Source organism: Lingula anatina, chromosome 7 (assembly GCF_051362555.1).
Source record: "Lingula anatina isolate TDL-2025a chromosome 7, LinAna3.0, whole genome shotgun sequence".
Lineage (NCBI taxonomy): Eukaryota > Metazoa > Brachiopoda > Lingulata > Lingulida > Lingulidae > Lingula > Lingula anatina.
The window spans coordinates 5966354-5989802 of record NC_141773.1 but is presented as its reverse complement, the minus strand read 5'-3'; the positions used below and the strand labels follow the sequence as shown (position 1 = coordinate 5989802).

The 23449-nt window shown below is 38.1% G+C and overlaps 2 protein-coding genes across 7 annotated transcripts; one reads left to right on the top strand and one right to left on the bottom strand.

Annotated features, from left to right (window-relative positions):
• The first annotated feature begins 4202 nt into the window (after positions 1-4202).
• Positions 4203-15449, top strand: LOC106175559 (uncharacterized). Of its 5 annotated transcripts, none has more exons than XM_087017599.1 (8): positions 8378-8502; positions 8803-8970; positions 10248-10481; positions 11685-12889; positions 13533-13657; positions 13993-14135; positions 14255-14352; positions 14644-15449. In XM_087017599.1, exons 3-8 carry the CDS (start codon positions 10358-10360, stop codon positions 14866-14868), a joined length of 1920 nt encoding a protein of 639 aa, XP_086873725.1. In that variant the 5' UTR covers positions 8378-8502; positions 8803-8970; positions 10248-10357; the 3' UTR covers positions 14869-15449. The 5 variants fall into 5 exon arrangements, with proteins under 5 accessions (XP_086873727.1, XP_086873728.1, XP_086873725.1 ...); XM_087017598.1 differs by having other exon boundaries at positions 8396-8554; XM_087017600.1 differs by lacking the exon at positions 10248-10481 and having other exon boundaries at positions 8396-8554.
• Positions 14926-23448, bottom strand: LOC106175538 (tubulin monoglutamylase TTLL4). Of its 2 annotated transcripts, XM_087017605.1 has the most exons (15): positions 23257-23448; positions 22078-22242; positions 21581-21697; positions 20978-21066; positions 20552-20746; positions 19899-19987; positions 19599-19727; positions 18562-18678; positions 17863-17961; positions 17115-17255; positions 16567-16683; positions 16210-16318; positions 15909-16057; positions 15487-15619; positions 14926-15314 (listed from the first exon to the last, which is right to left on the bottom strand). In XM_087017605.1, the coding sequence occupies exons 1-15, from the start codon at positions 23339-23341 to the stop codon at positions 15294-15296; spliced, it is 1755 nt and encodes a 584-aa protein (XP_086873731.1). In that variant the 5' UTR covers positions 23342-23448; the 3' UTR covers positions 14926-15293. The 2 variants fall into 2 exon arrangements, with proteins under 2 accessions (XP_086873731.1, XP_086873732.1); XM_087017606.1 differs by lacking the exon at positions 18562-18678.
• Position 23449: the final 1 nt, after the last annotated feature.

The window sequence follows — 23449 nt, the reverse complement described above, 5'->3', positions numbered from 1 at the left end:
TCCACGGAGGCAAACGAACATCCACCGAACACAATTACTACAAACACAACATACTAGGAGATCAAACTTTACACATGTAATAGTATAACATAAGCACATTGCTTTACACTTCCTCTGCCAAGCCCATAACAGATACCATTAGCAAAATATCAGGACTGCTAAAATTTGCTGCAGTATAGCTGCACATTAGCAGCAACAAAATATTCTTGCAAACTTTTAGTGTAATACATTCACCTGGACTCTAATGTAAAGTAGTTTACGGTACGTGTGTCCGATTGGGGTGCAGTTCTCACACAGGAGGATTTTATACGGAGAAAGACAAAAACCATATGCAGGGCCAATCGATGTCACGGTTTCTGTACCCTAAAGTTGCTTAACCACGCGTCTGACGCCGTAAACGAACAGGGTGACCATTGCGTTCATAAAATACCAACACTGTTCTACAATCGTATGAACATTACCTTGGTTTTAAATGTAAATTCTTATAGCGGTGGTATATGAAAACGTTCAAGTAAGACGCCTCTTGTTTGTAGCATTATGTAGACCTTGTCAAGCTCAACGCTGACAGTTGTGTCGCTTTTTTTCATATGGTTTAAGAGTTGCACTATTAAAAATGGTGAAAAGAAAATTTTTAAATGACATCTTAAATACTCCAAAATGGCTGAGGTAAACTCATATTACTATTAAACATAAATATGACAAATGTGACCTTGAACTTGGCATTTGATCTACTTTCACACTTAAACTGGACTTTGCAAATATTTCAACCGTGCCTTCTTCAGAACTAGCAGAGATAAACCCATATTTACCATTGAATATAAATAAATAGGAAATCATATATTGCATTCCTTAATGTAACCTTGAATTTGACCTTTCAGTTTCACATGCATGTACTGTACTTTCAACCTGAAATGCAGTTTGCCAATTTTATTGTTCTTTTATCTCCAAAACTCGCAGATGTACTCTTATAGTCACTTCTGAACTTGATTAGGAAGCCGTGTTTTCGGAATCTTAATGTGACATTGAGATTGACCTTTGACCAACTTTGGAGGTTTATCCCGCTCTGATCCTCTAGTTTATACCTGGCGTCACTACCCTTATTGCTTTAATCGTAGCTGCGACACTTTACTGCACGTGGTGTTCTATCAGCATGACCTGGATATGTACATACTGGTACAAATACACCTACCAGATTAAGAGTGATGTACCAATTCAGCAACGCCATTCAGCAAACTTCGTCTATATGTAAATGTACTTATTATGCTCAACCTGTCTTTGCAGGCGACACATCTAACTGGGACTCAAGTTGACTTGAATATTCTTAAAACTATTATCTTTCGTTGACGAACTGAGACGGATTATTAACTAGACGTTCCAAACTACCAGAATGCTCTTTATTGGCACCAAGTTCTTGGTGGTGAGCCAGGTTTTTGCAGTGGTGACATTGTACCAAGTCATCAACTTGTACCAAAACTGGAAGGACACGAGTGCTTGGCAGGCTGTTTTCAGGGGTAGGCCTTCTAGTAGCGTGTACATGTGCTAGTAAAACGTGTCCACATTGCTTTACGTTATTCTCTTCCAAGGCCACATGCTTATTTATACCGAGTATTTAATATATTCCTCTGGCCAATTTAATATTTTATTTTACGCTTTAATTATTTACGCTGTACAGAGAATTGTTTCTCCTTTGGCTTAGAAATAACATCTCATCATGCATTCACCTGGCCTCTTATAGAGAGTAGCTCTACGTTACGTTTGTCTGATTGGGATTTTAAACTCACTCAAGCAAGTAGAGGAGAAGGTTAGATGGAGAAATGCAAATTCTTATGCAGGTTCAATTGGTGTCCCGGTTACTAAACCCTGAAGTCGCTTTATCAAGTGTCTGACGTTGTTCAGTGAGGGGGTTCCATATCAAACCAACACTGTACTGCACATTCATGGCGGTACCCGCACGAAAACGCAGTAGATACAATATACAAAGATGTCGTATCGTTTGCAGAGCACATCTACCTTGGTTTTGAACTTAAGTTTAAATGGTAGTGGTGTACAGGTATGTGTCCCGTAAACGGTGCATATCATGGACTGTAATAATTAAAAAAGAAGATGTTAAGGAAACTGCTTGCAGTAATCCTAAAACAATGTTTATTTCATGCCCAATTGACATCGGCTTACTATAATCTACAAAGGCATATTTGAATTTCATATTTCTATAACACTGTAGTGTTATGCAATTTATCTTCAGTCGGTGTTGTACAATTTACCTTCAAATCAAATCTAAATCAATAAAAAAGTCTTTTCACAGTAATACACAGATGATAAATATTTAGTTTTAGTTTTAGTTCCTCCTGTCCAACGTAGGACATTGGGCGGCAAACTTTTTCCAACTTGTCCGGTCGGCAGCGGCCTTCTCTTTCTCCTCCCACCTGATGTTGCTTCTTTGCAGATCATTCTGGAAGGTTCTCCTCCAGGTTATCCTCGGTCTACCTCGTTTGCGCTTGCCTACCGGTGGTACCCAAGTCATAGCGGTTTTTGCATGCCTCTCAGCTGGTAGTCGAATGATGTGTCCTGCCAATTTTATCCGACGAATGGTGACTGTTTCATGTAATGGTCTTGACTTTGCCTTCCTAATCACTTCTTCATTGATGATATGGTCTCTGTATGAGATCTTCATTATTCGGCGTAGGCACCTCTGATGAAAAACATCCAATCTTTTGTCCACTTTCACAGTGCTTTTCCATGCTTCGCTAGCATAAAGTACAGTTGGTAGTACTACGGCGTTATAAAGGCGTATTTTCAGCTGTGTGCTTATTGTTGCCGATTTCCAGATATTGTTCATTTTTCTAAACACTGAAGCTCCTTTACCGACTCTGCTTTTGACATCCATTTCAGCATCACCATTCTTGGTTATCAGGCTTCCTAGGTATGTGAATCGCGTTACTTCCTCAATTGGTTCAGTCCCAACATTTATTGGTGTAATGTTTCTAGCTCCCACGTACATCACTTTGGTATTTTCAGTGCTAATTCTCAATCCAAATCTGCAAGCTGCTATTTCCAGATTGGACGTTAGTTGTTGTAGACCATTTTCATCCTTTGCTAGCAAGGCGATGTCGTCTGCAAAGTCTAGATCATTCAGTTCACTACCGTTTACCCATTTCACACCGGTTCCATCTTCTACTGTAGCCTTCCTCATTACAAAATCTACTACCATAAGGAATAAAAAAGGCGTGAAATGCACCCCTGTCTGACACCCGTCATGATGTTGAAGAACTCTGTTGTTCCCGTCTCTGTTCTCACACAGCATCTTGAATTCTGGTAGATGCTTTTGAAGATGTTGATAAAATTTTCTGGGACACCGTATAACTCTGCTACCTGCCACAATGACTGTCTGTGAACGCTGTCAAATGCCTTTTTAAAGTCAACAAAGTTGACAGCTAGAGGGTATTGATGTTCTATGCATTCTTCCAAGATGTTACGTAGAGTGAAAATCTGTTCGATACACGATCTTCCTACTCTGAATCCTGCCTGTTCCTCTTGGAGTCTCACGTCGACTGTATTTCTCAACCTCTGTAGGAGGATCCTAGTCAGGACTTTACCTGGGATGGATAATAAGGTGATTCCACGCCAATTGTTGCAGTCTGACAAATCACCCTTTTTCGGCTAAATATAAATAATATTTATGATAAATATACACACTTTTAAATTTGACAGAAAGGGGAGACCTATTGATGACTCTTAAACAGTGAAAATACTGGTAGTTTAGTTTTATTATTATCATTTGTCTCTTCTGCTTCCTCCCACCAAACACATACACCATGGGTAGTCTGGTTCAAGACAGTCCAAGGTCAAATTAAGCGTTACAATGTGTACACTGTAACCTTCCTACTTGGGCATGGCATGATGGCTGATAATTAAGACACGCCTAATAGATTTTTTGCAAGCAGGAATCCGTATGATCTACAGGGGGTAATATACTGTTCACAGTCCATATTACCCAAAACATTCTGATATTTTAGATTTAGTCATTAATTCTCACTTTTATCACTATATGAATAAACCTTCTTTTTAATTTTCCTTTTTTATTCTTTGTAAGGGCTAGTGGCATTCTTCACGGGTGCCGGAGGCCTTGTCACCTATGACATATACAGGAAACGACCCGCTAAAAGCCACACGTGGAGGACGGTGTTACTGCAGTACACTCTTACACAAATATTCCGAATTATTGTGAATTTTTCTCTCACGAATTTTGAGACAGCAAGCAAAAACATCAGCAAAATGCAAGAAGATGCATTAATGTTTTACATTCGCACGCTGGAAAATACGGAGTTTGGCAAGAAGCACAATTATTCTCAGATGCGGACGAGGGAAGATTTTTTGAAACTGCACCCAGTTTTGTCCTACGCCGACCTTAAACCGTACATTGACAAAACTGTAGCTGGCGAAAAAAACCAAATCACTCCATTTGACCCGTTTTACGTCGCCTTTACTTCAGGGACCACCGGTAAAAACAAAGCGTTCGTATATACGAATGAGATGATTGTCAAACCATCAAGGATGTTTAAAAATCTTCTTTTTACTACTTTAAGTTTTAAAAAAGCTGGGATATGGGATCACCTTAAACGCTATCACGAAGTCAGAATAGGAGCCAAGAAAAACTTTACTAACAGTGGCATAAGAACTGGATCAATAGCTGGGCTGTATGGATTCTTTCCAAGTTATTTGGTTTCACCACGTGTCGTGTATGACGTCACTACCGAAAACGAGGCCCATTATTTACATGTTCTCTTCGCCCTAAAAGATCCTGATATTGGGGCTTTCAACTTCACTTTCCCTTTTGTTGCTTCCCGGTTTTGTCAAACTTTGGAACACCAGTGGCCACAGCTATGTGACGATATAGAACATGGTACCCTGAACACTGACTTGGACATACCCAATGACATCAGGGAAAAGTTGCAGGCCGATATGAGGGCGGATCAACAAAGAGCTGTTGAAATTCGACGGATCATAAAGCAGGGCTTTGACGGAATTGTGCGCCGTCTATGGCCGGAATGTGACGCAGCTCTAATTTTGAGTTCGGGTTCTTTTCTCCTTGAGGCCGAAGGATTGAAAAAGCATTATATGAAAGATGTTACGTTTTATAATCACCTCCATGGCGCTACGGAGGGGTTTTTCGGGTTTTGTGACCCTGACGACAACAGCCAAACGCGGTTCATTATGACGACTTCCTTAAATCACTTTGACTTCATCCCCGTGGAGGAAACAGATAAACCATCTCCCCGCGTGGTACCCATTGAGGAGGTAAACACAAGTAAATGTAGCTCTGACAAGGCAGTTGTGCACTCGTCTTGGCTTAAAATTTTCGTTATTCTTTTCACTGGAAAAGTAAAGAACAATTTGCTGTTATTCCCAAATGGGGGGGGGGGGGGGGGGGGGGGACAGAAAGTTGCTCTGTTGTTCCAAAAGCTGCCAGAATGTTTTTAATAACGGGTTCCCAAATCTTTTCAAAATATCATATTTACTGGAATGTTAATACTTATATAATAGATATTTCCTTTATAACACACGCTTCATTCTTTAATCGTTTTAATTTGTATGCATTGTGTAATATGTTTTTTAAACCCCCAATCAGGTACAAATAGGACAGTGTTATGAACTGGTTATAACAACTGCGGTTGCCGTGCGTTATAGACAAGGTGACGTGGTGAAGATAGTGGATTTTCACAACCAGGTTCCAGTGTATGAGTTCCAATATAGGTAAATCCTACTGATCAGCTTTACATCCAGACAAAAAAGCTATGTGTATTTCATGGAACTGTAGAACATAACATTTTGTCACCTGTACAATTTCAAACAATAGTTGTGGTTTTATAAACTGATGTAACCGTTATCAGTTGTGTTGAACCTTTTAATTCACCAAGCTATTGAAATTAATAATTTCATATATGTTAGTCATTGATATCACGACCGCCTTTTATTAGATACCAATTTAAGCTGTAACTATAAACTGACAAAAACTTTGAATGTCGGGATAGAACCATCAACAGGTGGAAATTAAGTGAGGACATATTTAAATTAATTCAGTTTTATTGTCGCTATTATGTTTTATTTCAGACTGGGGCAAATGTTGAATCTTTACTGGGAAAAGATGACCGAGGGGGCCTTTGTCCACGCACTCCGAGGAGCAGCCAAGCGCGTCGATGTTGACATAGTTGAATATACTGCAACGGAGAACGTCAACTTTGAAGCTATCGCTGGTAAGTTAATCCATAGCAGATCTTGCATCTTTGGTTTGCTTTAATCATGGATATAGATTAAAGATATAGTCTCATGTCACAACCCACTGCACATAACAACATAAAACTTTTTTTTTCAGACGCTCTACAAAATGGACGACACTATGTATTGTTTATGGAGTTGTCGGAACACTCGAACAAAGACCAAGCGAGAATGACTTCACAACAGAAACAGATGGCAAGTGCTTTTGTATTATTTCTTTGTTTATCACTATATGAATAAGTACTAGTACTTGCCATTTTTTTTCAAGAGGCAAGTACTAGTAAAAAATTTAACAAGTTTTCAGATGTGCGATGTTTGGTATTCGGATAAAGTGAAAAATATGCAACTTACTTTGTAAACAGTTTCTGAAAAATATATCTAAAGTGAAAAAAAAAAACACTTACAGGGGTATGCTTTACTGTGCTGTCATTGTTGAAACCCACTGCATATGGAGTCAATACAGTCGATACCACTATAGATTTATCTTTATATGTTTTAGTTTGAAGATATTTTGTACCAAGAACACGAAGCTTACAGGATGTTGAGAAATAAGGGAAGTATTCTCCCCATGAAAGTTATCCAAGTGAAGACCGGGGCGTTTAATGCCTTAAAGGACGCCATAGTGGAAAGCAATCCTCGTACAAGTCGATTACAGTACAAGACACCGCGCGTGCTGAGGGCACCTGATTGTCTGCGCGTTCTGTGGGACTCTCGCCTATCGTGATGGCTGGGATGCAGCCTCTAGTTTAATTTTCTGAGTATTGATCGAGAACACTACTAACTGGTTTATTGATTTATCAAGTGCTTATTCCATGTTATTGCAGCTTTCGTTTATATAGCTATACAGGGGTATACTTGTCGTTGTTGTTGTTGCTGTAGTTGGGCTGTCATTTGAGATATTATCATAATTACCATCATTATCATCACTTATTAGTTATCAATTAATTTTATACAATAATATCACATTGAACACAATAATTGACATACTGATTTTGAATTAAAACAAATATAATGAATAGATGATTACATATTGAAACAGCATACAAATAACCTTAATTACTACTTTTATATCTACATGTATGTGAGAAATTGATATGCTGCATCCTCAGCAACTGTTATGTCAGAATGACAAAAGGAGTTAATATAATAATTTTCCACTCTTTTAATAAACCGTGCTTGAATGAATGGTGGTAGAACGTACAGCAATGACTTGACGTCGAGAGAATCCCTATTATATTTTTATTGTTTAAATGCGGCCAAGGACTGCTCTCTGCTTTTCCTTCAATTCGGGAAAATTAAATTTCCCTTACCACCGAAAACTTAGAAAACCAGCTCGTGTTCCTTTTTTATCTACATGTAGGTCTGCTCCTGTCCGAGCTTCTTTTGATGAATGAATATTGAGAAAACGGTGCCATATATTTTTATAGTCATTGTAGCCTTTTTTGCAGATGTATATCATTATTGCTTGAAAGCAAAAACCACCTCCATGCATCTTTGGATGGTGTGTAATTATTAATGAACGATTCAATTTCATATTGTTGATGTTATTTATTTTATATCTTAGCAAGTTGATTGAAGACACACACACATATATATATAAAGGAATCTGTGAATTTTGCATGCGGGGAGGTGAAAATTTTTAAGGAGTAGTAGCTCAGGCTCGTAGCCAGGGTGGGTTCGGGGGGTTCGAAAGAACCGCCCCTTTTGCTGGGAAAAAGGTCAACTCTGGGTAAAATTTAATCTAGGTACATGAAATTTTTATGGAAAAAGGTCCACTTTTTCAGAAAAAGAACCCCCCTTTAGAAATTGCTTGCTAGGTAAGCTACTACTAAGGGTTCAGATAGGCGTGGGAGGCATTCCTACCAGTACATGTAGTCCATGAGGCCGAAAATACGTCGAGAAATGAACATGCTATTCCATTTTATTGTGAGTGTTATGAACACCAAATGCGAAAGAACAATTGCTTTCGGGTCCGTTAACTCCAAATTCCTTGCCAATATCCCATGATTTGAAGAATTAGACTGGAACCTTTTTCCTGTCCATTTTGTGAGTCGGCCAGCAAATGGGAGCAGTCAAATTGACGCCTGCTCTCTTGTGACCTTGACAGTTACTTTCATAGGAAAGCTGGGAGCGTGAGTGAGTACAACTCAGGCATCAAGCCCCCGACAAAAACGGCGAGGTCATATTAGCCTTATTACCGGCAATATAGGCATTCCTATTGGTTAGAAGGTATAATTGTTCAGAAAGGACAGAAAGATGGCTTTTTACTGACGACTTACATGTACGAAAATGTGGCACATGTAGTGTGATTAACGACCTTGAATATTCATTTTATTTATAATCTTGTTATCAAAATCATTAAACAGAAATTACACTCGCGAAAATGGAAAAGGTTTGAAAAGATAGCGAAATACACCTTATAAACTAAAGACGTGCTGCACTAGTATGTCAAATACACGGCTGAGTCTTTTGCTGTACTTGCTAACTGTGATTTAATATTTCTAGATACTATACCTTTTTATCTTTCAGGGATGAACTGAGGATTAACAACTAGACAAGCGTTCCAAACGAGAATGCTCTCTACAGGCACCCAGTTCTTAGTGATTAGCCAAGTTTGTACAGCGGCAACATTGTACCAAGTCATCAACTTGTACCAAAACTGGAAGGACACGAGTGCCTAGCAGGCTGCTTTTAGGGGTAGGTCAACTACTAGAACCCTGTACATGTAACAGTATAACGTGGGCACATTGCTTTACACTTCCCTCTGCCAAGCCTACACGTTGATTTGCATTGGCTGCTTACAGATACCCTTAGCAAAAAATCAGGTTTGCTGAAATTTGCTGCAACGTTGCTGCATCGTTGCTGCAAACTGAATTCCTTCTTGAAAATTGCTGCAATTTGGCTGCAAATTAGCAGCAATTAAATTTTCTTTTAGTGTAATACATTTACCTGGACTCTCATGTAAATTAGTTTACGTAACGTGTGTCCGATTGGGGTGTAGTTCTCACACAAACAGATAGAGGAGGAGAATATACGAAGGAAAACAAAAAACCATATGCAGGGTCATTCGATGTCCCTTTTCCCTATACCCTAAATATGCTTAATCACGCGTCTGACGTCATAAACAAACAGGGTGACAATTACCTTCATATAATACTAACACTGTTCTACAATCGTATGAAAATTTTTACATTAGTTTTGAATGTAAATTCATATAGCGGTGGTATATGAAACCGTAAAGTTAAACGCCTCTTGTTTTTGCATTATATAGACCTTGTCAAGCGCAACGTTGACAGTTGTGACGGCGTTTCCATACGGTTTTGGAGTCACGCTATTTCAAATGGCGAAAATAAAATTTTAAAATAAAATCTTAAATACCCCAGAAATGGCTGCGATACACCCTTATTACTAATAAATATGAATAGGAAGTCAAATATTGGCAGTCCTACTTTCACCCTTGAACTGGACTTTGCAAATGTTTCAGCCGTACCTTTTTCAGAACTAGCAGAGATAAGCCAATAGGTACCATTGAACATAAATTCGAAATCGTATATTGCGACTCCTTAAGGTAACCTTGAGTTTGACCTTTTAGTTTCACATGCAAGTACTTTCACCCTGAAATGCAGTTTGCCAATGTTCTTGTCCTTATAGCTCCAATACTCGCAATTTTACTGTTATGGTCACTGCTGAACTTTATTCGGTATCTTAATGTGACCTTGATTTTGACCTCTGACCTACTTTGGAGGTTTATCCCGATCTTATCCTCTAGTTTATACCTGGCGTCACTTCGTTTACTGATTTAATCGTAGCTGCTGTACCTCACTGCCCGTGGCGTTCTATCAGCATGACCTAGATACGTACACACGGGTACAAATACACCCACCAGCTTAAGACTGATGTACAAATAAAGCAACGCCATTTAGCAAACTTTGTCTACATGTGCATGTACTTATTATGCTCAACCTGTCTTGCAGGCGACACATCTAACTGGGCCTCAAGTTGACTTAAATATTCTTCAAACTATTATCTTTCGGCGAAGAACTGAGGCGGTTTATCAACAAGACAGGCGTTCCAAACTACCAGAATGCTCTCTATTGGCACCAAGTTCTTGGTTGTGAGCCAGGTTTTTACAGTGGTGACATTGTACCAAGTCATCAACTTGTTCCATAACTGGAAGGACACGAGTGGCTGGCAAGCTGCATTCAGGGGTAGGTCAGCTTCAAGTACCTTGTATGTGTACTAATTATATACACGTATTTACATTACTTTACGTTACCCTCTTCCAAAAACACAGATTGTTTTTTACCGAGTATTAACAGATATTCCTCTGGCCATTTAAATATTTTATTTTACGCTTTAATTATTAACGCTGTACAGAGAATCATTTATCCTTCGGCTTAGAAATAACATCTCATCATGCATTCACCTGACCTTTAAAGATAGTAGCTTTACTTGACGTGTCAGATTGGGGTGTAGTTTTCAATTCACTCAAACAGATAGAGGAGAAGGTTAGGTGGAGAAATACAAACCAGTATGCAAGGCCAATCGATGTCCCGCTTACTGAACCCTTAAGTCGCGTCTTACGTTATTCAATGAACAGGGTCCATATCAAACCAACACTGCACTGTACATTCATGGCGCTATGCAAAGAGGGCGTACCGTTTGCAGAGCACATGTGCCTTGGTTAAGTTTAAGTGTAGCAGTGGTATACATGTATGTGTCCCGTAAACGTTGCACTTAAAAAGAAGATGTTAAGGAAACTGCTTGCGGTAATCCTAAAACAATGTTTATTTTATACCCAATGGTCGTCGGCTTACTATAATCTCCAAAGGCATATTTCAATTTCATATTGCTATAACACGGTAGTTTCATGCAATTTATCTTCAATATGTGTTGTAAAATTTATCTTCACTCTTACATACAAAACTGAATCAAGGAAAAAGCATCTTCAGAGTAATAAACGTATATGATAAATATACACCCTTTTAAATTTGACAGACTACAGACTACTGATTGCAGTAGTCTACTGCGCTGGAGTATCTACTGCGTTTTCGTGCGGGTACCCGGAGAATATATATTCATGCTTAAGGCAACTTAATTACAAAATATTCCTAGTACTGAGTTTTTGTTATCTTGTTATCGAGTCGGACAGAAATACAATAGATATTCAGGTAATAGGGTGAAGAGAAAATTACATTTAGCCCATATAGGCGTATAACTTCCTAGGCATGATGGCTGATAAGACACGCCTTATATATTTTTGGCAAAAAGGAATCCGTATGATATAATATACTGGTCACCGTCCATGTTACCTAAACACATTCTGATCTTTTTAATTTGATCTTTAAATCTCACTATTATCACTATATGAATTAATCTACATTTTAATTTTCCTTTTTATTCTTTGTTAGGGCTAGTGGTATTCTTCACGGGTGCCGGAGGCCTTGTCACCTATGACATATACAGGAAACGACCCGCTAAAAGCCACACGTTGAGGACGGTGTTACTACAGTACACTCTTACACAAATGTTCCGAGTGTTTGGGTATTTTTCTCTCAGGAATTTTGAGACAGCAAGCAAGAACATCAGCAAGATGCAAGAAGATGCATTAATGTTTTACATTCGCTCGCTGGAAAATACGGAATTTGGCAAGAAACACAATTATTATCAGATGCGGACGAGGGAAGATTTTTTGAAACTGCACCCAGTTCTGTCTTACGCCGACCTTAAACCTTACATTGACAAAACTGTAGCGGGCGAAAAAAACCAAATCACTCCATTTGACCCGTTTTACATCGCCTTTACTTCAGGGACCACCGGTAAAAACAAAGCGTTCGTATATACAAAGGAGATGTTTGCCAAACCATCAAAGTTGTTTAAAAACCTTCTCTTTAGTACTTTAAGCTTTAAGAGAGCTGGGCTATGGGATGACCTGAAACGCTATCACGAGGTCAGAATAGGAGTCAAGACAAAATTTACTGACAGTGGCATAAGAACTGGACCTATAGCTGGGATGTATGAGTTCTTTCCAAGTTATTTGATTTCACCACGTGTCGTGTATGACGTCACTACCGAAAACGAGGCCCATTATTTACATGTTCTCTTTGCCCTTAAAGATCCTGATATTGGGGCTTTCAACTTTTCTTTCCCGTCTGTTGCTACCCGGTTTTGTCAAACTTTGGAACACCAGTGGCCACAGCTATGTGACGATATAGAACACGGTACTCTGAACACCGATTTGGACATACCCGAGGACATTAGGGAAAAGTTGCAGACTGATATGAGGGCGGATCCCCAAAGAGCTGTTGAAATTAGACAGATCATAAGACAGGGCTTTGACGGAATTGTGCGCCGTTTATGGCCGGAATGCAACGCTGCTATATTGTTGAGCTCGGGTTCTCTTTTGCCTGAGGCCGAAGGATTGAAGAAGCATTATCTGAAAGACGTTAAGTTTTGTAATCCCCTCCATGCCGCCACAGAGGGTTTTTTCGGATTTAGTGACCCTGACGACAACAGCCAAACGCGGTTCATTATGACGACTTCCTTAAATCACTTTGACTTCATCCCTGTGGAGGAAACAGATAAACCATCTCCCCGTGTGGTGCCCATTGAGGAGGTAAGCACAATTAACTGTAGCTCTAATGAGGCAGTTGTGCTCTAGTCTCAGCTTAATGTTTTCTTTATTCTTTTCACTGGAAAAACTAAGGTTTAAGGGCAACTCCATGGGATTTTCCCTCCAAAATGAATTTTACTGTGATAAAGAACAATTTGCTGTTATTCACAAATAGAGCACTAACTGTTTGACCCATCTTTGCACTTGGAGAGATAATAAGGACCCCAGACAGGCTTCACATACATTTTTTTATAATAAGGTTTTATTGTCTGGAGTTTGAATTTGGAAAGCTTCACAAGACAGACATGCATATGGCCATGGGGGATTTTCAAACGGGTGGAGAGAGTTTCCTATTACAATTCTTTTAACATGAAGTGGTCTTTTAAAGTAGTATATGCCCCTCCCCGGGGTTTTCACTGACAAATTTGCTCTGTTGTTGCATGCATGAATGTTTGGGCAACTCCATGGGATGTTCCCGTCACAATTAATTTTACTGGGTTCCCAAATTTTGTCAAAATCTCATATTTACTTGAAAGTTAATATTTATATAACTGATACTTTCTTTATAATACACGTTTGATTCTTTATCCGTTTTAGTTGTCTTATTTGTATGCATTGTGTAATATGTTTTTTATCCCCCAATCAGGTACAAATAGGACAGTGTTATGAACTGGTTATAACAACCGCGGTTGCCGTGCGTTACAGACAAGGTGACGTGGTGAAGATAGTAGATTTTCACAACCAGGTTCCAGTATATGAGTTCCAATATAGGTAACTCCTACTGATCACTGATCAGCTTTACATCAAGAAAAAAGCAATTATTATTTTATGGAACTATACAATTCCGAATAATAGTTGTGGTTTTATAAACTGATGTAACCGTTATCAGTTGTGTTTAACCTTTTAATTCACCAAACTATTGAAATAAATAATTCATATTTGTTAGTCATTGATATCACGGCCGCCTTTTATTAGATACAAAACTTAGTTGTTACTAACATGACAAAAACTTTGAATGTCGGGATAGAACCATCAACCAGTGGAAATTAAGTGAGGAAATATTTAAGTTAAATCCGTTTAAATGTCGCTATTATGTTTTATTTCAGACTGGGGCAGATGTTGAATCTTTACTGGGAAAAGATGACCGAGGGGGCCTTTGTCCACGCACTCCGAGGAGCAGCCAAGCGCATCGATGTTGACATTGTTGAATATACTGCAACGGAGAACGTCAACTTTGATGCTATCGCTGGTAAGTTAATCCACGGCAGGTCTTACATCGTTTGGTCTGCTTTAATTATGGATATACATTAAAGATAAAGTCTCATGTAACAACCCACTGCACATAACAACATAAAACTTTTTTTTCAGACGCTCTACAAAATGGACGACACTACGTATTGTTTATGGAGTTGTCAGAAAACTCGAACAAGAAACAAGCGAGAATGACTTCACAACAGAAGCAGATGGGAAGTGCTTTTGTATTATTTCTTTGTTTGCATACTTTTTTCAATTGTCAAATGTGTTATTAGGAACTAAAACAAGTTTTTAGATGTGAGATGTTTGATATAAGAATGGAACTGTACAATTCCTAATAATAGTTGTGGTTTTATAAGCTGATGTAACCGTTGCTTTCAGAAGAAAAAATGTATTTAAAGTGGAAAACCATTCGAACAGGTGTATGCTTACTGTGGTGGCAGTAATGCCCGCCATTGCATTTAAAGTCGATACCAATATAGATTTATCTTTATATGTTTTAGTTTGAAGACGTTTTGTACCAAGAACACGAAGTTTACAGGATGTTGAGAGATAATGGAAGTATTCTCCCCATGAAAGTTATCCAAGTGAAGACCGGGGCGTTCAATGCCTTGAAGGACGCCATAGTGGAAAGCAACCCTCGTACAAGTCGATTACAGTACAAGACACCGCGCGTGCTGAGGGCACCTGATCGTCTGCTCATTCTGTGGGACTCGCGCCTGTCGTGATGGTTGGGATACAACCTCTAGTTTAGCTTTCTACGTACTGACCGAGAAGACTGCCAACTGGTTTATTGATTTATTAACTGCTTATGCCATGTTATTGCAGCTTTTGTTTATATAGATAGATAGATAGATATAGATATATTATTTCAAGAAAATATTCACAAAAAACGGATGCATCACGATATTGGCCATTAATATAACACGACAGATTTAATTTTCAAAAAGTTAAACTACTGCAAAGATGTTTTGAATGGTCAGACATACTTCTAAACTTAATTAAACATTACACTTTTTAATATAAATGAAACACAGTCAACCCCTATGACACGAACACACGTCGGGTTTTATCTCCAGTTAGCTAGCAATAACCTTCAAATTGATACATGTTGATCGTTTTTTGCCAAAATCTTCTGTTCAACTCGTTCGCGTCAGCGTTCTGGATTTGTCCACTGAAAAATGCAAATGTAGTAAGGATAAATGACTTATTTGAATCAGAAAAATGTTGATTTTCGTATGTAAAGCGAATGCTTGTGTTACATTCAAACGGTCATACTGAAGTGCAAATAAACAGGACTTAAATTCGAGTTTCCATCCTAAAATGTATATAAATGATCGAAATACCTTGTGTTTTGGATCGCTTGTTGGGTTTTGCAGATGAATAGATTTCTGACAAAGTGCCTGTAATAACTGAACTCCTTGCCATTCTCTGTTTTTAAAACGCTTGGTCCACTGGTGTAATAAGAGATTGTAGTATCTGGAAAGAAGAAGAACAAATCAACGTTTTTTTTTTCGTTTTCGACTGTTTCTTAATCACGAGATGAGCACAGATTATTTTGAATTACATTAATCTATGTTTAAAAATGCCTATGTCATAATCTATATATAGATGTAATGCAGTGCGTGTGAAGAAGAACAAATCTACATTTTTCCTATTTCGAGTAGGCATTTCTGTCGTTAGAAAAACATTGATTTAAATAACCTCAATTAATGTTTAAAATGTCTACGTTATGACCGACTAATGTAATGCGGTGCGCCTGCTTTACCTTGGTATCTCTAAGAACTGAATGTATTTATCAGACTCAGAAGGGAACAGTATTTCATAATCTCCTCTCCTATTCTGCTCGTCTATTGTTTCTACGAGAACTCTGACGTCATCTGGGGTAAGAACATCCAATATGGTGCTCTGGATTGTCTGTAATTATAAATTAAATGTGCATACGTTATTGGGTTTCATATTTGTCTTTGCCGTATATGTGAGACAACAACAAGTTGAATTTTAATTAATCACACCTTTGCCTACTAATCTACGCCTATTTTCAGCCAGTTGGTATTTGATTTACTTACCAAATTATTTGCGTACTTGCAGTAGAATGCATGTTTCTCGTTCTCGTCTGGGGACAAAACATATGTGTGAAGCCGCATGTCCATTTTCACGTCATCAAATTCAAAGTTCCTGGATTTTAAATACGATTCAGACAACATGTACAGCTTGAAAATATATTTGAGCAGGTACTTTAGTTCTTAAATGAATATACATCTTGAATTATTCCTTTTTGTTCATTTCATTTATAATTGTTCTTTATAGAAAGTAAAAGTGTACGTGAATATGAATAAACTATAAACAAACATAAAAGAGGATGTGATTAAAACTATCCCTTTCTAGTACCGCAAGATCAATATTAATAGGCCAACACTGTGTACCTTCTTCCTTGGTTCAATTCACCATTGGTCCCGATGTCTGCATCTCCTGGTATCTGGAATCCCGCTATATTAAGCATGTCTTTCACAACTATCCCATCAACATTTTCCGAATGTCGGCTGTAATTCGAATACGCATTACCTCAATAAAATACGCATCGTACGAAATATATTTTAATACAAAGCAGCAAAACTTAAATGAGTTTGATAAACCACTGACACGTAACGACAGTCGCACATATCCCAATATCCTACGCATGACTTAATGTGCGATTTAATTGTACGTTTACGCAAGACCCAATATGACGAGAAGGTATAAGCTGTAGAGCTCTGGGTTTAAACCAAGCCGCTGGTGCACGAGATAATGAAAAAGCACATATCTAAAAACTGTATGTCTGGCTATATTATGGTATTCACTGACATGCATACTATGTTCAGTTATGATGACACTTTCTTACAGCTACACAAGCATTTGGGTCTTGCTTCACTTGACACACGTGCACACACCTTTGGCATGCATCGACATGCATAACAACCATTCCAAAACTTACTAGAGGCCTATCTGGTTGTTGACCTCCAAAACCCAAGGCCTCAAATCATCATCCAACATAATGTCAAATCCGTAAACCTCATGCACCGCTGTCCTAGACTTTACAGAAGATTTCAGTATCTTATTCGTGGTTTTCTCGCCGCTGGAAGAAAATTTTGTGTAATTAAAATTACGATGTATAAAAAAATTGTGATAGAGTGCTCATGAAATCTGACCCTCGCGCATTCGTTGGGAAACGTTGGGAACCGTTATTTATTTTCATCTTTCTTTTTTTTTCCCATTTTTTTTTAGGGGGGGGGGGTTAACGGAATAATATTTTTTGCGGTGTTGATTGGACAAAGAAAAAAACCAAATTTTGCCTAATATTTGGATAGCTCGTATGTACTTTTTATAACGTTTTGTCTTTCAATTTAAATATTAATGAGTTATCTTGTATCTCATAACGATTCCAACGGATAACTGTTTTCCAATACTTAATCGTTCACCTTTTATGTTTCAATTTACATATATAAACAACATTTAGACCATGGTGCATGATGCATCGTTAAATTTTCCCAATTCCGAAGCCTAGATATTCAACAAAATCGCTTTCGTAGGCGCTTTCGTGTGCTCATGCATACATATACCAATACAATAACATACAAAAGTATAAACCTTTATGACCATATCACATAAATGTTACTTACATAGGCATTTTGCATTTAACGATGTACAATGCTCATGTTCTACAATCACTAACATTCCCATACCTTATTATGGTCTTTCGCACGACATCCTTCATGTTCTCCCACACCTCTCGCGGGTTTCCACCCTTTTCCTGTATATGCTCCCAAAGAGGCTCTAATGACCTTATGATATAAACAAATAAAAAGCGTGCGTCTTATTTCCACTTCTCATTAACAATGCCATGATTCTACATTAAATGCAATTCATCAATTCTCAAAACTCATTTATTTCATTTAATAATTACAAGAACACTGAAAGATCAAAACAGGCCTAAATCTATAGAACTGAAGAAAATTTAGGATTATTTAACCGAAGATATAATTCTTTCTGCAAATATCTAAGAGAGGAAAGAAAAGTACCTTCTTGATCTGCATCTGTACCTGTCATAAATGTGTTTTGACCAGATTATGACATACATGTAAGAAGTCGGCATCCACAACAGATGATCCGGGGACTAACTAGTTCCTGGATCAAATATGGCCGACCCCACTTGAAAGCAATTCTTCAAACCCCCTAACTGTCTCCCTGCCTACATCACACGCGCCATCCCTAGCAATAAAATCTTGGAGCCGTTTAGGATGGCGCGTGCGGTAGGCGGGAGACTATTAGGGGATTGTGCAACATTGTTTTCAAGTGGGGTAGGCCATATTTGATTCGTGGACAAGTTAGTTCAAGCATCATCTGTTGTGAATGCGGCATAAGATTGCACACAGGTCACATACCATAAAAATCCTCCACGTAAAGTTTTGTATGTGATAAAAGAATCGTGGTGCTTATTTATCGCTCGATTGGTCAAGTGCACGAATTTGTTGTTCAAACTGTCCATGTCGTTCGAGTATCTGGAACACAATCAGATTTATGATTAAGGGGTGCTAATTATGTTATTACACAGGAATGTAACCAGCAAGGGTGTCTTTGTCAGAAAAAAAAACAACGCTTTTTATCAGTTTTGGTTCTGGGTGGGTGGGCTTTTAACTGTTAATTCCAAGCCCTCCAGACCCTCCGGCTCGTTTTAACAATATCCTTTAAAATACTGTGTAATTTAAGTATTCAACAGCTTAGTAAAGAAACGGGTCGTTATCCTAATGGAATTTCCCTCTAGGGTCCTATAGGGTGTCCTATAGGAAATTGGTCCATAATCATATAGGACCTATGCCTTAGTTTAGTTAGATATGTTTTCTATAGGCCTATCGGGTCACATAAAGTCCTATAGGACTTCCTACAGGAAATGTTTGTAATGGTACCCATTCCTGTGGAATAAAGATTCTCATTACCATGTTATCAATTTGCAAGGAGGTGAACTCTCATACTCAAGTTCCCACTTGTTTGTTAGTAGACGCCCACTATCAGGTAAATGGGCCTAAATCCTGTTTGTATCGTTTAGTTAAGCCCCCTTTACACTGGAAGGTACCCTTTGTGCGACCCGTAGTACGGACCGGTTTGAGAGTAAAAAAAATTAATACTTTACGTGCCGAAAACTGGCCGATCATTGAGCATTTATTCTGCAACCAAAGCGATGCTTGTGCCTCCTTTCTACGACCACAGTGATGCCAGTTTCATAGTCGCACTACGGACGCAGAGAGGACGCCATCCAGTGTAAAGGGGGGTTTACCCTAACATATTAATAAGTATGGACGCCATGTCCTGTGCATAACAAGTATTACGTCACGTTCAACATCATTTATATACAGTTTAAACTTCGAAGTACATGGAAATGACTAAGCATGTGTGTGTGTGTGACATCGGTCATATTACATACCTGACAGTGGCCAATTTGACTAAACCTTTGTTCAATATGTAAAATCGAAGAGGGTCTAAACAAGCTATGAACACGAAAAGCCTCAGGTCGTTTTTCTTGCCATCCAGTAGATAAGGTCTATCGATGTATCTGGAACAGAACAGTAAGCAGTGAAAGATAAAAATCTGCAAAAATCCATCATTTTGTTCAGTATGTTTCACGACCCATTGTTTGTTTTGTATTTATATTTTCTACTCATGCGTTATACATATATGTAATAAACATGTGCAGTACGGTAGGTTTATTCCTTGCTACACATACCTTTGGACAACCGTTGGTGGACTCGGGGATACGTCCAATTGCTCCCACTGATGAACCACTTCAACATTTCTTCCACAACAAGAGAATGCCTACATTTAAACAAAAACACCGTAAATATTGTTATGAATGTATTTCAATAAAAAAACGTGTATGAAACAATAAACATATACAGGTATATCAGTACATAAAATTTGCTCTGGGCCACTTTAAAATTTGCAGATCATCTGCAAAGCGCAGTTGTTACATGTTGAATGTAAGTCCAACATACATTAGCGCAATGACATTGTTTGTGAGTATGCTTATTTATTCTCCAGCTGAGGTGGGCGTCACTTCTGTGCTAATAATTATATGCTCGGTGCTCGGTGTACAGATTGTGTCCAGAGCAAGCCAGAGAAATATATGTAAAAATGTCGTCGTGGTAGAGGGTTATATTTACATGCAGGCCAGTAGCCAGCAATTTCAAAAGGATGGACTCTTTTTGTGAAAAAGAGGGCATTTTACCATGAAACCTCCGTGCACTGGTACCTAGATAACATTTTGCCCAGAGGGGAACTTTCCCCAGCAAAATGTGTGTACTTTCGAACCTCGAACCCCCCCTGGCTACGAACCTGACATGTATGTACATTGTATGTCAGTGCGTTCTTATACTTCACCGGTTTGACAATCCACTTTGGTTCTTCACTGCTCTTGTTCCAAGCGGCTTTCAATTGCGCCTTCTCAAAGGGCAAAATAAACGTCTCGGGTGTGATATTGAATTCTTTGTCGCCGTGTGTTTCCCTCAGACGCCTAATGTTCAAAGCTAAAAAGTCTTTTCTATAATATTGTCCTCTATTTGGTATGACGCCGCACTACAAAGCCGAAATGAATAACTTTAAATTAAGCGTTCAAAAAAATGTTGTTTTGCACCATTATACTAGTGATTACTTTTTGTTTTCTTGTACATATCTTAACTTTCAGAAAGACTGTATCTTTCAGAGGTTATCAAATAATATTATATTTAACTCTTATCTATAATACCCAGAATATTCGGACACTGCATAGAAATAATGCTTAGTCTAAAAGAGGAAAGTCACTATAACCTTTTGGTGTGGCCTTAGATTCTTCATTATGCTGATTGTCTCCGTTAAGAGGAACATTTGTGCGTGGTGCCCCAGCCATTCATTTGAATCTAATAAAAAGTTACAATGATATTTAATTTGAATTATGAATTATGCCAAAAATCTACAAAATTTTCAATGAGCGTACTTTAAAAAAGATAGAGTTAATTCATATTGTTTATTCTTGTTTACTAGTCTAAAGTATAGAGAGAGATAAAGTAATAAAAAGCAAAATAAATATATGTATAAAATTATTCAAATAAAATTCCCTTAATCTGAAAGTAAAGTTTTGTTTTCTGATGTGAAAAGTTCTTTTCTATATTAAAACATCTGGATGATGACTAAATGTTTTACCCATTTGTCTCTATAATTTTTATGATATTAACTGAGCAGTAAAATGAGTAGTGAAACGTGTCCCTCTACCCATCAGTGTTTACTACTTAAGAAGCATGGCAAAAAAATTCTACATAGGCTATGATTTAGCGAATTATATGCACGTAGATCAGTTCTCCTGAAATGTACTTTTTTTTTTCTGATATTCGAAATATTGACGCTGTGTTTTAACTAGTCAGAGAGAGAATTCACCGTAAGTATTTTCAAACCACGACCGTTCCAAGCATTCCTTCACAAGCATGTTTGTGCCGCCTGTGTCTAGCGAATACCATTTCAGATACTTCGCAATTTTCTCATGCGGTGGCTCCACTGAAAAAAAGATTTGTGGCAATATATATTGAAATATAATCATCAGTATATTTTCTTCTACTCAACAAGGCCAAATTTAAGATGTACAGATGTAGTACTACAACAGACTAATTTTTCTATGCATAATTTCGTCTGAAATGAAACTGTACACATTTAAAGGTTCTATAACGAACAAATCCCTGAAATCCTTATGGTTCCTCGGTTTATGCATCATGGATCTTGATACACAATACTACTGGTACATTAATTTACACATAAAGGCTTTCTATTGAAAAAAGAAGGTAAAAAAAACACTGTTTATACATCTGAAAAAAATACACACACATCCCTTCTATGATCGAATGTCCTGACAACATCAGGCATATTAGAATATCGCCCACCTTGCTGTCCTATGGCCACGAAGTTGATCGTGGGTGGAACTTTGGGGAACAGACTGGGCGTCAGAAGGGGGTGCATGGTGTAGGAGCTTAATGCTTCTGATACGTTTGGTTTTCCGTCAAAGGAACAATATTCATATATTCTTGGTTTCTTCTGGTCTATCTTCCCTAGAAAATGAAAAAATGCAACGATACAAGTACATGTATACTGAACAAGTTTTCTGTCAAAGGTTCAGCATACAATACAAGTTTGCATCTACTCATCGCTTCCCTAATTGGTGTTAACAAACATGCGTATCGACACATAATACTTTTACTCTTAAAAGATACTTAAGTTATCAGGTATGTAACCGTACAAATTGAGCAGATGCAAAGTTTACCCCACTGTGTACGTCTACTTCAATAACCCGCATGGCCCAGCCCTATACATAGATAATATACTACAGATATTCCACAAAGGTAACACTGAATCACGACATTGTCGCTCATACATCGGATTCTGACATATGCTCCATCGTTTTTTTCTGTTTTACATACTGTAATACACACCAATTATGTGGAAGAAATCAATAGTTATTTTAATATTTTATATAATTAAATCTAATTAAATTTTGTTTTTTAAAGTTTTGCAAAACAGCTATGTTTTGCTAAATATTACACAAAACACGTGCACCGACGTGTACTGATGTCCACCAGTGTGTTATTTTGTATGATATATATATGTTCATGTACCCCCCCCCCCCCCACCCCCCACCCCCCCACCCCCCAGTAACTGGGTAGTTTTACTTGCACGGTCATTTTTATCATTTAGAACAGTGTTCATTAACTGTTACGGAAATTTAGTATTTTGTACTCCATCATTTAAGAAGGATGCAAAAAAACAGAATATACAGTCTGAGCTGTAGGTATTTAATATGGAGACTATGCAATGCAGATATCCGTAGATGGCTATGATTTAAAGTCGATAAATGGAGTTTAACAACTTACATGGTTGAGTCTTTGTGCAGCAAAGCGTTACTGTTGCAAAATGCGGCTTCATACTTCTTGTACAACCGCAAACGCAATGCACATATTTAAGAGATTGATTTAGACTTTGGTTTAATTGCTGATTTGCTTAACTTGTAAGACTAGAGCCAATTAAGACTGGCATCAAGTTATATATAAAAACTACACCACCCTTACCTTTAGAAAGGACGGCGGAAACAGCCAACGTCATCACGAAATACGAAAGGACGGCAAGGTGCTTCATATGAATTAGTAGCCACATCTTAGAGTCTCTTACTTCGCCGACAGTGGACTTAGCCAGTTCACCTATGTTTCAGAATAAGTCTTTGTTATGTTCGCTACCGTAGACTATTTTATCCGCTCATCTTTA

What these genes read in the sequence shown, in the direction of transcription:
- LOC106175559 (XM_087017599.1), top strand. Translation starts at nt 10,358, where the DNA reads ATGCTCTCTATTGGCACCAAGTTCTTGGTTGTGAGCCAGGTTTTTACA. An exon ending in GTGTGGTGCCCATTGAGGAG is followed by an intron (nt 12,890 to 13,532) that starts GTAAGCACAATT and finishes TCCCCCAATCAG; the next exon opens with GTACAAATAGGACAGTGTTA. An exon ending in CAACTTTGATGCTATCGCTG is followed by an intron (nt 14,136 to 14,254) that starts GTAAGTTAATCC and finishes CTTTTTTTTCAG; the next exon opens with ACGCTCTACAAAATGGACGA.
- LOC106175538 (XM_087017605.1), bottom strand. Translation starts at nt 23,341, where the DNA reads ATGTGGCTACTAATTCATATGAAGCACCTTGCCGTCCTTTCGTATTTC. An exon ending in TTACGTGGAGGATTTTTATG is followed by an intron (nt 17,962 to 18,561) that starts GTATGTGACCTG and finishes TTATATCATAAG; the next exon opens with GTCATTAGAGCCTCTTTGGG. An exon ending in CAGTTCTTAGAGATACCAAG is followed by an intron (nt 15,620 to 15,908) that starts GTAAAGCAGGCG and finishes TCTTCTTTCCAG; the next exon opens with ATACTACAATCTCTTATTAC.